This window comes from Diceros bicornis, chromosome 8, assembly GCF_020826845.1.
Source record: "Diceros bicornis minor isolate mBicDic1 chromosome 8, mDicBic1.mat.cur, whole genome shotgun sequence".
Lineage (NCBI taxonomy): Eukaryota > Metazoa > Chordata > Mammalia > Perissodactyla > Rhinocerotidae > Diceros > Diceros bicornis.
In genome coordinates, this window is record NC_080747.1 from 5,902,133 (window position 1) to 5,915,514 (window position 13,382).

The 13,382-nt window shown below is 51.2% G+C and overlaps 1 protein-coding gene across 3 annotated transcripts in view; it reads left to right on the top strand.

The window, feature by feature from the left end:
- CRMP1 (collapsin response mediator protein 1) overlaps nt 1-13,382 on the top strand; it is a 72,616-nt gene that overhangs the window by 18,770 nt on the left and 40,464 nt on the right. For all 3 annotated transcript variants that reach the window (XM_058546702.1, XM_058546704.1, XM_058546703.1), the window contains exons 2-3: nt 4,283-4,371; nt 9,630-9,814. In XM_058546702.1, the coding sequence (XP_058402685.1) occupies nt 4,283-4,371; nt 9,630-9,814 (274 nt within the window). The remainder of the gene's footprint in view (nt 1-4,282; nt 4,372-9,629; nt 9,815-13,382) is intronic.

A 13,382-nucleotide genomic window follows, 5' to 3' on the forward strand; every position in this document is an offset into this window, starting at 1 on the left:
ATCAGAACCTGCATCTGTCTGACTCTGGCCATTCTGTTCTTACACAATACCCATCCAAGGTCATGGGCCGTGCGGAGCATAATTCTCTCTAGGACTCTGCTGTCACCATGGAATGAACTGGGAGTCTCTGACGGCTGGATTTTTATTGGATTTTTAGTTAGATGTTTTATTTTCTTCAACATATTTAACTAGTAATTTTTATACAGACCTTGTCATTGTTCATATCTGCTATCTGTTTGCTTCTCACAGTAATCTTGTGAGAGGCAGTGGACAGGGATGGTATTACTTTTCTTTTAAATTTTTGGCTTATTTGATTAAATTTTAAAAAGTTCTGTACAACAAAATTCACTCTTTTTGGTGTACAGACCGTGAGACTTGACACTCACATTTCCTGCATGAAGAAAAGGAGCCCTGGAGAGCTAGGTCCTTGGATCGCAGACCTCAGTTCTTTCTAAATTGCATCTGATTGTGGGGTGTCATAGTTTCTAGAGTGTGAAAATGTTTAACAACGTGACAAAGTGTGTTTGATGGAGCGAACGCCGGACAAGAAGTTAGGAGACCTTGGGCCCAGCCTCCGCCCTCGTTAGCTGTGTGAACTGGAGGTCACCCGTCTCCGAGCCCTGTGTCCCCCTGAGGTTAGGTCAGACCCCATGTTCCGTAAGAACCATTCAGCACAAGCAGGCACAGACAGCATCTCTCTCATAAAGCACGTTTCCTGAGGTGTCTTCTCTGAAAATTATCCTTGTCAGATTTTCCACAAAATGAAATGATCTAAGTTTGGAAAAGATTTAAATTCAGTTCGCCTCTTGAATATTCACATTACACGTCAGCAGAGTAAAGGATCTGAGAGTTCCTGCTGTAAAGACAGTCTTTGCTTCTGTTTAACCCAGACTTTTCTAAGCTCACTACACCTGGGAGCCCTCTTTTTGGACAACATCTACTAAAACCCCTTTGAGCTAGAATTCCAAAGAACATGGATTTGAAAAGGCCAATTAAAAGGCAAAAGCACCACTAATTTTAAAGAAGACAGTGAGGAAGTCATGTCAGCTCTTGCCTCATTATGGGCTGAGTTTTTTAGGAAAATACTGGCACCTGAGAACACCATGCTTGGCCCCCTGGCGGTATCTGCACACGGTACCTGCTGGTAGTTGGAGAGGGTGTGGATTTGAACACAAGCTGAACCATCTGATTCTAGGAGGAGCAGTGCAGGGTGGGGCTGATCTCCTGGCACGCAGCATGTTAAATACCACCTTTCGGGCTGAGCCTGAAAAGCCCACTATTAAATGTGACGAGGCAGACGGCTGTCCGCGGGAGGCAGTGTTCTGGACTCGCCACATGCCAGCTGCTGATGACTCACGTCTCCCTGCTTTCTGGTGCCTCAGGGAAACCTGCACCCCAGCTTGTCTTTGCTTCTGGATGTGCAGAGCCTGAACCGCCTCTTTCCCTTGGTCCTGGAGTATCCTCCAGAGGGCTTGGCGAGTCTCCTCCCAGCGGATGTGCACATCGTGGCTGGCTTCTATCTTAGGGTGAGAGGCAGGTTTTGGGCCTGGGAGTGACTGAGCTTGAAGCCCCTTCCTCCAGAGACCCTCCTGCTGGGGAACAGGGCATGCTGCTCCATACTGCTCTTCCTGGCTGGTAGTCCATAACTCCTTGGCTCATGGCTGTGATGCCTTTCCTTTCCATCTTCACCCATTCATCCTTCAAGAATCAGTTCAGGCATCCGTTTGCCTATCCATCCATCCATCCATCTGGCCAGGTTGTGTCCAAGGTATTGGAGATGCAGCAATGAAGAAAACAGGTAAATCTCTGCCCCCATGGAGCTAACAGTCTCGTAAGGACAAGTGCAGGGCACAGCTCCAGGTGGCACCATCCATCCACATCAACCTGTGTACGATTGGCCCCCTGTGACTGTGCCCGACACAGCCAGTAGGGTAACACACCACAGCTCTGATGTCAGTGGGGCGAGGCACATTGTAGACAAACGTGAATATACAGTATGTCAGATGTACTATAATAAGTACTTTGTAAACATGAAGTGTGTAAGGAACGTGGGGTCTGCTGGCGGGGCGGTGGTGTATCGTGCTCTCAGTGACATTGAGCAGAGACCTGGAGCAAGTGCGAGCGTGAACTTTGCCTTAGTGGTGGGATTGCAGATTAAGTAGGGTCTCTCTGACTTGGTTTTCACTCTGAGGGAATACAGTACTGATGCAGGAACCCACAGAGGGTTCTGAGCAGCAGGCTGCACGCTCTGCGTCTGCTCAGGAAGCCTTCCCTGATTTTTTGGTTTGGGGTAAACCCTTCGTCTCTGGGCTTGCACAGCATCCTCTGCCTTCTTCTCATGGTCGATGCCATGGGACCATTAGAACCACTCTGAGGTGCATAGTATGCAGTGCCTCAGAGGGTGCTGGTGGGATCAAGCCCCACTTGTCCACAGTGTTTGGCAGATCAGTGTGCACCCTGGATTGGATTTCCTTGCTCCCTCCCTCTCCCCATTTCCTCACTCTGATTCCTGAAATTAGCTCCTGATACATTGCCTGCCTCCAGGTCTTGTCTCAGGCTCTGCTTTCAGAGGAAGCCATGTGAGACACTCCCTCAGGAGTGGCTACCCTGAGTTGTATTGTCTGTTTACTGTCTTTCTCTCTACCCAAGGGGTGGGGTGTAAGGGCAGAGGCTGTGTTGTACTCATCCCCACACCTCCAGCTAGGAGATAATGCAGATAGTAAATAAGCACGTGGAAAAAAATTCTCAGCCTCCAAGAAATGCAAGTTAACAAATATTGATGATAATCCAGGGTGCTTGGTGATCTCATGCATGGCAGACTGGAGCAACACTTTTGGAAAGGAATCTGGTCGCAAGGGCCACGAAAGAGGTTTAGACTGTTTGACCCAGTTGTTAAGCTTCTGAGAATTTAGCCTAACAAATAATCCAAGCTAAGGGAGAAGCTTTGTGCCCAAAGATGTTCATTGCAGCAATGTGTATCATCATGAAACACTGAAAATAACTTAAATGTCCAACAGTGGGGGAATAATGAAACAATTTATTGTGTATCTATAAGATGGAATATTTTGTAGCCACTTAAAAATTATGGTTGTGCAGAACATGTAATAACTTGGGACTCGCTTATGGTAAAATGCAAAAAGGACACAACCGTGTGTTCTTTTTGGCTCCTCGAATAATTTGCTGCATTCTTCGCTGCCTCTGGGCCTTGGCCGCCAGTTCTGTCTGCCTAGACACGGAACATTAGCCCCACCTGGCCTTCTCCCCCACTGTTTGTTTGGTCCAGGTTATCTTGACTTGTTTTCTAGGTCTGAGCTTGCCTGGCCTGACCCCCAATAAGGTTGCAGCCCTTTACTTTGCTCGCATGACAGGCACCCTACGCTTCTCCCCTTGTAACCCCACATACCCCGGGACTTATTAAACTTCTGTCTCTCCCTCCACCAGCTCCACGAGAGCACATTCCAGCTCTGTCCCTGGTTCCTCCTGGCTCCTCGGGGCCTGGCCCTGGGCTTGGAGCCAAGGCAGTCTGCCGGTATCTGATGGGTGCACGGATGAGTGAATGGACGTGGGTGCTAGGGTCACAACTATAAAGAAAAAGATCAGAATGTTGATTGGAAGTTGTTCTGGGGGAGTAGCATTTTTTTTCAGTCTTTTCACTATCTTTTACGATGTCTCTAAGTTGAATTTCATTACATTCAGTAATAATGCCTTAGGAAATTCCTGTGCTGCAAATGACCCAGTTTCTTGAGCAAATGAATGATATTGGAAAGGGAGGAGGGGCTGGTACAGATTTCAACAGACTGCAGAGGACTGTGAGCCAGATGCAGCGAGGGGACTTTGGGGAGATCCCGATTCAAACCAGCTCACTGTAAAAGGGCATTGTGAGACAATCAAATAAAATTGAACATGGTCTGATTATTAGCTGATATGAAGGAATTAACGTTAACTGGGTTTGTTGGTATAATAGATTGCGGTTATGTTTATTTAAAAACTCCTTAACAGAGATATATACTGAAGTATTTATAGATGAAATAATATGATATTTGGGATTTGTTTTAAAATACCTCAGCAAAAAACAAAGCAAAAATGTTTGTGGGGGGCAGATAGTTGAGAAACAAGAATGGCGATGTATTGAACCCTTTGAATCTGGGTGATGGATATGAGGGGACATTTTTATGTCATTACTTTTGAAAATAGTTGGAAAATTTTATGGTAAAAGTTAAAAAGAGGAAAACATTTCCTGGCTCTTCTCCAGTGACGATGAATACTTTGCTTGGCTTTTCAGAGTGACCGACTCCTCATCAAAGGTGGACGAATCATCAACGATGACCAGTCCTTCTATGCCGATGTCTACCTGGAAGACGGACTTATAAAGTGGGTTCACCAAATACACCTTTTAAGAAGCCAGTCTCCCTGGGCTGCCTGGCCCCAGAGGGAACCGAGGCTGGCATTCTGCCCCAGGGTGAACGTGTCGTGTTCCTGTGAATATCAGGGATGGAGAGATGCGGGGAGGGCCAAACTACGGATGGAGAAGGGACCAGCTTTCTTGAGTGCCCCCCCACCCCCTTGCCTGGCTCTCTGCTGCAACGCATACGCAGACACCCCAGTTAAGGCTCCGCACGGAGGCGGTGGAACACACTCTGGCCCCCGTTTTGTTCTTATGGGAATGGCCGGCCAGTGAGGGTAACGTTGCCCCATGTGACAGAATGAGTTAGTGGTAAGGCCGGGGTTCCAACCTAGTACAGGCCACTGAATTCACAGCTCGCTCTTCTACCTGCCCAGAATGTCTGCAATTGGGTTGAGAGGGTCAGGAGAGAAGGGAGAAATGTTTGCCTTCCAAACAGAGCCTTGGCACTTAAAGAAAAGACGTGCGCTGGGACTGAGGCTATCCTGCACTGTCTCCCTATCGGCTCCCTCTTCAGCCCGGCCGTGACATCCCAGGTGTACTAGCCTGCTCAGGCTGCTGTAACAATACCCCAGACTGGGCCACTGAAGCAGCAGAAGTGGATCTTTCCCAGTCCTGGAGGCTGGAAGTCCTGGATCAAGGTGCCAGCAGGGTTGGTTTCTTCTAAGGCCTGTCTCCTTGGCTTACAGACGGCCCTCTTCTCACTGTGTCCTCACATGGCTGTCCCTCTGTGCACACCCACTCCTGGTGTCTCTACCTCCACTTATAAGGACTGAGGATTAGAGCCCCAACCTTATGACCTCATTTAACCTTAATTACCTGCTTAAAGGCCCCATCTCCAAGTACAGTCACATGGGGGGTTAGGGCTTCAACATGTGAATTTGGGGGACACAATTCAGTCTATAACACCAGACTGTGGTTTTTACGTGGTGTCCATGTTTTACCGGCTGGTAATGGAGAGGTTCAGTTCTCTTTCTTTCACGTGATGAGTGCCCTGGCTTTGCTGGCTGCCCAGCTCTTCCCTTGCAGTCTGGAGAGGAGACGCCAGAGGAGACTGTCTCAGGGTGCAGCTTGGGCGGCTGGCACCGGAGGGGAAGGCAGAGGGGAGTGTGAGCAAGGTGAAAGTCAAACAGGAATGGGGCCTATGTCAGGACCGTCTCGGGGTCCATGTGTTTCTAGAGGATGAAGATGAGGAGGAGGAGGAAGAGGGTGCGGGGAGGAGAGGAAGAGAAGAGGAGGCTGTGGAGGGTTGTGAGCATTCAAAGAGACCATCTGTGCAAAGTGCCCAGCGAAGAGTGGGTGCTCAGGGCAGCATCGAGCCCTTCCCTGCCTCCTTCTGCCTCCCTCCCAACCCTAGTCCCAGACTCGGGCCATTTCAAGCCCAGCTCAGCCTCGCCTCCTCCAGTTCATTCTCTGCCCTCCCCTTGCTCCCTCTTCCCAGCCGCACTGAAAACCTGGCATTCAAACTTGACACTTGCAGAACTTGCCAAGTTGTTCTCTCCCTGGAACCCTGCACTCGTAAAGCCTCTGCCTGGAATACCCCTCCCCCATTCTCATCATGCCCCCCCCATTATCCCCAGCTCCTGTTTGTCCTATGGGCCCAGTTCGTATGGTTCCTCCTCCAGGAAGCCTCCCCTGACCCAGTGCTGGCCGCATCCTCTGTGCTCTTCCAGCCTGCACTCCTCACGTTGAATTTGCCCATGACCAGAGACCTTGCCTAATTGCCTCCCCACCCCGGGGGCCCAGCACAGAGCTGGGTGCAGAGTCAGTACCCAGGAATACTGATTAAGTGAAGGGGTAATGAATGAACCCTGTCACATCAGATGGTGGGACCTGGGGATGGGACAGCCCGGACCCAGAAAGGGGATGAAGGCAGCTGAGGTGTGGGGGAGCGTGGTGAGACGAATCAAAAAGTGAGGCTTCTAAGTCCTCCACTGCTTAGATAAGCAGACAGCCACTCTGGGGTGAACTCGCCGTTGTGGGGGGCCCCTGGGGTTCTGGGGCATGAAGGGTAAAGTGACGCCGAGAACTCTCTCACGGGGACCACCATTCCCACCAGCCACGTGTGGTTTGAGGTCAGCCCCCTTAGGAGCTTTGCAATCCAGGACGTACACAGATGGAGCAAGTGCTCACTGGTTGAGCTGCATTTATTAAGTGCTTGCTGTATATGTGAACGCCTAGAGTCTTAGGACTTCGGCTAACCAGGTTGATTGAGAAACACACAGTTTCCATAAATTCGGTATTCCCCGGCTTGTCTTAGTGGGAACCCCTTTTTATTTTAACCCTGTTGCTGGAAAGCTTTCCAAGCATCCACGTTCCTTTTCCCGCCGTGCTAAGCAGAGCGAGTGACCGTGCCCGAAGGCCTTGCAGGGTCCTCGGATGGTCATCTGGGGCACGGGTCCCCGCTGGCTGGGAAGTCGGTGTGGGAGGGCTGGGGGTCAGAGGGACAGGCTGAGCGGACCCCACGCACCACCTGCCCGAGGGGCTCAGTGATTTCCCTTCACTCTGGTTAAACCCCAGGAATCCTTTCATTCTGTGGCCGTTCGCCAAGCTTTCGAAAGGCTGTTCAGCTGTGTTTGTGCAGAATCTATTATGATTCATTGAGGGTTCCATCAGTCCAGTTGAGGGTCCCGTCTAAGCATTGGTGAATCAAATGCTAGTCACGAGGGCCTGTTCTGAGTCGTGGTGAGGGTGGTGTGGGCCGGGGGGGGGAGCTGTCTGTCTAATTCTCTGAGCTTCCTTCCTCTCTCCTTCCCTTCCATGCACATTGCCATGGAGAACCATTCAGGGAGCCTTCCTCCTAATTCACTGGGAGTTCCAGTTAGTTTAATCCCAGTTTGGGGAGAATCTACTACATAGGTCAAGCAAGGAGGCAGTCGAGCCTGGTGGGCAGAGCCCTGCTATTAGACTTGGGGAGACTGGGCTTCAATCCAGACCAACCACTGACTCACTGTGTGGCCTTGGACAAGTCACTGCACCTCTCTGAGTTCTGTTTTCCTCCTTTGCAAAGTGTGAATACTTTCTCCCTCACAGGGTTGTTGGCAGGAGAATAGAGAGGGTTTCTCGTGCCTGCTAAGAATGGGCCCCAACCAGTAGTACTTGTTGGCACCCCAGCACAGTGACTGGTCACAGGCTCGAATCAGATTGGGCCGTGACTCCACCGATACCCACGTGTGGGGCTGGCCCAGTGTCTACAGCCTGTGCCTTTGCCAGGGTTAAACACGTTGAATGTTACCCAGTCTTCTTCAAAAGGTAGTTGTGAGCATTGAATGAGATCATTGTGGTGTGCTTAGAAGAGTGGCCTATAGTCGGAGCTCAGCGGTTCACTGCTCTTGTTATAAGGCTCGGGGGTGTCTCCCCTTTCTCTTCAGCTCCCTGCCCACGGCCATGTGTCTGCAGATGGATGGTGGGATGACTGGCCAAGGCCGGACTCTGTAAATGAAGGTGGACCTTGTGGAGGGAGGGAGGGGATTGGCGTTGGAAGCAGCAGTGGCCGCAGCTGGGGCTGGAGTGGGCGTGGTCGGCGTGGCCGCAGTTGGGGGTGCAGTGGGCGTGGTCGGCATGGCCGCGGCTGGGGGTGCAGTGGGAGTGGTCGGTGGTGCGAGTTCCTGGGCAGTGGCCGTGGCCCTGACCCTGCACCTCTATCAGACTTGCTTCTGGTTTCAGGATGGACGGTGTGGGTGCCCCTGTTCTGTGCTGGAGCCCAGGTAGAGTCCCATGGCCTCTGTGCCCGCACCCGACTTGCCTGGCCCAGCCCGGCCCAGGAGTCCAGAAGAGCAGGGAGCTTCTGCTCTGCCACCGTGCGGATTCTGTTTGGGGGCTGATGTTGTGGTCACTGAAGCAGCGTTTTCCTGTGTCCTCATTACTGGAATTTTTACGTGACTTAGACAATCTAACATTGCTGCCTAATCCCCAGAGTTTGGAACAACTGGATTTTTTATATATAAAAGTCCGATCATGGTCGGATCTAGTGGTCTCAGCCTGGCATTGGCCTTGGCAGCCGTCAAGTCTGTCTTGGTTCTGGCTGAGTGTCTTCCAGCGCCTTGCCTGTCTCCTGACTCTGGTTCCAACAGATAAAACACAGCCGTCACCACGGAGGGCACGGCTTTGATGGGCTCTTCTTCCTCCTTCCCCCACTTGTGGAGTTTTCCCTCTTTCTGGAGGAGGTTTGCAGGCGCCTATGCATTGGGAAACAGAGGAGATGGTCATCATGTTCAGAGAAACTCTGCCGCCTCCAGTGTGAGTCCCTCATGGCAGGTTTCTTGGCGTTAGTGGCTTTGTCACGTGGTACGAGAGGTCAAGCAGCTTTCTGAGGCCAGTGCTTGTGAAGGGCTGAAATGAGATTCCGGGTTGCCTGTCTGCATTAGCCCTGCCAGGACGCCGTAACCAAGTCCACAGACTGGGAGGTTTAGACAACAGAAATGTGTTCCTCACAGCCCTGGAGGCTGAGTCCGAGATCAGGGTGTCAGCAGGGTTGGTTTCTTCTGAGGCCTCTCTCCTTAGCTTGTACGTGGCCGTCTTCTCCCTGGGTCATCACGTGGCCGTCCCTCTCTGCGGGAGCATCCCTGGTGTCTCCCTGTGGGTCCTCATCTCCTCTTCTTAGAAGGACGCCCGTCAGATTGGATCAGGGCCCACCCTAGAGACCTCCGTTTAATTATTCTTCTCTTTAAAGGCCCTGTCTCCAAGTACAGTCACATTGTGAGGTGCTGGGGGTTAGGGCTTCCACATATGGATTTGGGGGGCACAACATAGCACTGTCTCTGAAAGTGTGCAGAGCGGAGGGGCTTTTCACCGTCTCGCTGCAATTGCTCTCCTCTGCATCCCTGAGGCAGTTGTCTGAAGTATATGAGGGGCTCTGCAGTGACAGGCCGTTCAGAGAACCCTTTGCCACTTGCTGGAGATGCTGGTCTCTGTTGGAATCAGCTCTGCCACCGCCTCCCCCTGGAAGCCTCCTCAGATAACCAGGCTGGTGAAGAGGCCCACCTCGTGCTCCCCACCCCTCCGCTGTACTGGATCGTCACCATCTGCCTGCGTGCCTTTCCTTCTCATTAGGCTGCGAGCCCCTCGAGGGCAGGGCCCCTGCCCACGTTATCTCGGTCCACCCAGTGCCCTGCATAGGTCCTGACTCAGAAATGCTTGTCCAATGGGACTGAAGCTGCACAGCTGCCCGCCCGCCATTTTGCTTTTCTTTTAAGAACTAAAGGCCATCTCTGCTGTTTGTCTCCAGACAAATAGGAGAGAACTTAATCGTTCCTGGGGGGGTGAAGACCATCGAGGCCAATGGACGGATGGTTCTTCCTGGAGGCATTGATGTCAACACGTGCCTGCAGAAGCCCTCTCAGGGGATGACCGCCGCTGATGACTTCTTCCAAGGGACCAAGGCAGCGCTGGCCGGCGGGACCACGATGATCAGTGAGTTGCACCCCTGCCCTGGGGACACAGGCAGTGACTTCTCTCGTTTGTCGCCAGCATCATGAGCAACGCACAAGTGCTCTGTATACACCAGGTGCTTTGCTCAGGGCACCATTTGATGTAATTCTCACTGCAGCCCTCCCATAAAGATCAGCATTTTACAGAGCATATTATGTGTGCCACTGGTGCTACACAAGATGATTTTTATTGGCAATATAGACATTAAGATTTTTAAATTATTTTAATGCATATTGAAATAAAATAACTACCACATCATGGATATTACTGCTTAGGGTAAGATTGAAGTCAGCAGTTAGAATTTTAGAAACTGCGACTTGATTTAAGAAAAGTATTAAGAATGATATGGATTGTAGGGTGAGAAAACAAAAAAATGTCTGAACGTGGTGTGCAGATGGCTAACTTTTGGAACAAGTGATATAGGTATTATTATGGCAGATAGGAAAGTAGAGGCTCAGAGAGGTGAAGTAACCTCCTTAAGGCAGCATAGCTGGGATGTGGTTGTATTAGTCAGTATTGCTCTCATAATGCTGTGATAATGCTGTATAACAAACAGTCCCCAGACTTCAAAAACACGCGTTTTTCTTATTCAAGGGTCTGAAGAGCAGGGATGGGACTGGAATGGCTCTGCTTCAGGCTGTGGGTGGGTTCAGAGGGAGCACCACGAATCTCCCCTTCTGGACCCAATGACCAACTCAGCGGTGCTCTTCTCCTACCAGATGGCAGAAGTGCAAGAGGGGTCTGGCAGGAATGTGCCACCCCTCTTCCCAGATCATGTCTTCACTTACACGCTGACTTCCACCTTCCTTCTGTTCGAAGTCGCATGGCTAAGCCCCAAGTCCCTGGGTTGTCCTCTGCCCACCATGAACCACGGGGAAGGTGGGGAGGGAAGGAAGAATTGTGGACAGATAATGTCATCTACCACAGTGGTGTATCTGGGACACTGGACTCTTCCTCTACTGCCCTTTGCAGCCTGATTACTGTATGTTTTTTAATAGCCACTTTTGGTGGATTCGATTTTAATAAGAAATTTTAGTTAAATAGACAACAGTTGATTTTAAATGTTCTTTCAACTGTTAGGCTCTCCACGTCCAGGTGGCTTGTCCCTGAGCTCGCCCCAGCCCTGCCCATCTCTCCCCTGTGGAAGTCCCTTTGGAAGTACACTCTGGCTACAGCCGGCCACTGTGGGCGGAGCTCGTGTGTCAGAGCTGCCTCATCCTCTTGAGCCAGGAGGGCATGGTCCAGTGGCTGAGGCAAGCACAGTCCTGATCCCTTTTCCAAGAAGCGGCCCTGTGTCTGCTGAGGGGGAAGTGGGAGAGGCCCCGCCTTTGGACCTGGGCAGACTTGGACTTGATCACTGCCGTTCAGCAGCTGCACAGCTGTGGGTGGTATTTAGCCTCCCTGGGCCTCAGCTTTATAATGTGACCCCCTCAGCGTTGTTGGGAGACACGCACGAGGTTCCTTAGTGCGGCACGTGGCACCTGGTAAGTGCTTCAGAAATATGGGCTGGGCCAGTTCTGAGAGGTGATGGAAGTTCCAGGCTCAGGTGACCTGGGTCGGGTAGAGGACAGAGCCCTGGACCAACAGCCGGGGCCCTTGGGATCCCCTTTGCTCTTTCCCCATCCCCAGCTGTGAGACCCCTGGGGGAGCCACCCCCCACCGTGGGCCTCATCCTCCCCCTCTGTGAAAGGGTAGTTCTCAGAGTGTGTTGCATGGAGCACCAAGAACCTATGAAAGCACGGGAGGACCACAGTAAGGGGTGGAGAGGGGCAGGGAGGCTCTGAGTCCCCACCCCATTTCTTCATTCAACAGATGTTTATCGAGGGTTGCTCTGCGCCAGGCATGGGGCTAGTGGTGGGGAAAGAATGAACAAAGCAGACATGGGACTTGTTCTCCAGGGCTCGCAGTCTCGTGGGGAGTCAGTAATCCCCCACACATAGAACTGTAAACTGTGACTAGTGCTACAGAAGAGAGGTGCACAGTGCTTTGAGCTGCAGGGCAAGGGGCTCAGGCAGGGAAGGCTTCCCTGAAGAAGCAGCATTAGTGCAGGGATTCGAAAGATGAGTAGGAGTGAACCGGGTGAAGAGGGTGGAGGGGAGCACAACTCCAGGAGGAGGGATCTGCATGTGCAAAGGCCCTGTGGTAGGAGGATGCACCTCATATTTAAGGGGCTGAAAGAAGGCCCATGAGGTGCGGGTGCAGAAATGGAGGGATGGAATCATGTGAGATGAGCCTGGAAGGAGACGATGGTACTGGGCCTCGATGGCTGAGGTAAGAATTTTGGTGTTTTTCATATGAGTGATGGGCAGCCATTGAGGGATTTAAAGCCGGGAGCGATGTGATCTGTTTTGGGTTCTAAAGTGACCAGAATAGAGTGGTCTAGATTGGACATGGCTGTACCAGTGGGAGGTGACTGCAGTAGTTCACCTAAGAGGTGAGGGTGGCTTGGACCAGGGGTGTGGCCATGGAGGTGGACATAAGGGGATAGCTCCAGGGACATGTTGGAGGGAAATCAACAGTATTGGTGATGGATCAGATATGGGGGTACGTGAGGGAAAGACAGTGTCGAGAGTGACCCTGGGCTTCTGGCTGTGGGACTGTAAGGTGACAGCCTTCACAGCTGGGGCGGGGGTGGGGGCCAGCTGTGCAAGTGAGATAGGGAGGGCGATGTTGTGTGAGGTTTGGGACATTTTGATTTTGAGGAGCTGTTGAGTCATCCTGGTGGAGAGGTCGGGGAAACAGCTGAGTTCAGGGTAGCTAAGAGGGGGTGGTGCATTTTAATGAGCACCTGCATCGAAAGAAAAGTTCTAGGACCAAGCTGTAAGGAATTTGATCACTTAATGGCCAAGGAGAGGAGGAAGATTCTTTGAGGAGACTGAGAAGAGATGGCCACAGTAGGACAAAAAGCCAGAAAGCCATGTGGCCGTGGATGCCAGGGAGGCGCGAGTTTAAAGAAGGAGGGAGTGACTCACTGTGCCTGGAGAGGTCCAGTGGAGTGAGAACTGGACGTTTCCTTTAGACCTAGAGACGTGAAGATCAAATTAGCAAAGGCTGATGCTTTAGGTGGGTGGAGGAGTGAGTGGGAGGAGGAGAGGAGACTTTTTATAGACGTCTGGCTGTGAAGGGCGGGTGTTAGAGAAACAGGGCAGTAGCCAGAGGGATATGCAGAACCAAGTGAAGTTTAAAAGAGAGGCATCTCCCCTTCGATCTGCTTTACATTTAAGATTGTATTTGAAAAAGAGATGGTGAAGTTAACATTCTTTAAGTCTCTAAGGTCCTTTTCACATTGGCATTCTATGCCATCGGGGGCAGTGTGGAGTAGTGGAAAAGAGATCAGACTCTGCAGGCCACACGACTCTGGAATCGTCCCACTGCTTACTGGTTATGTGATCTTGAACAAGTTCCTTAGCCTCTTTGAGCCTCAGTTTCTTCGTCTGCAAAATGGGCATGTTAATATTCATGTCACAGGATGGTTGTGGGTATTTAATGAGATACTTTATGTAAAGCCTTTGTGGCAGTATCTGACACACAGTAATCATTTGATAAATAG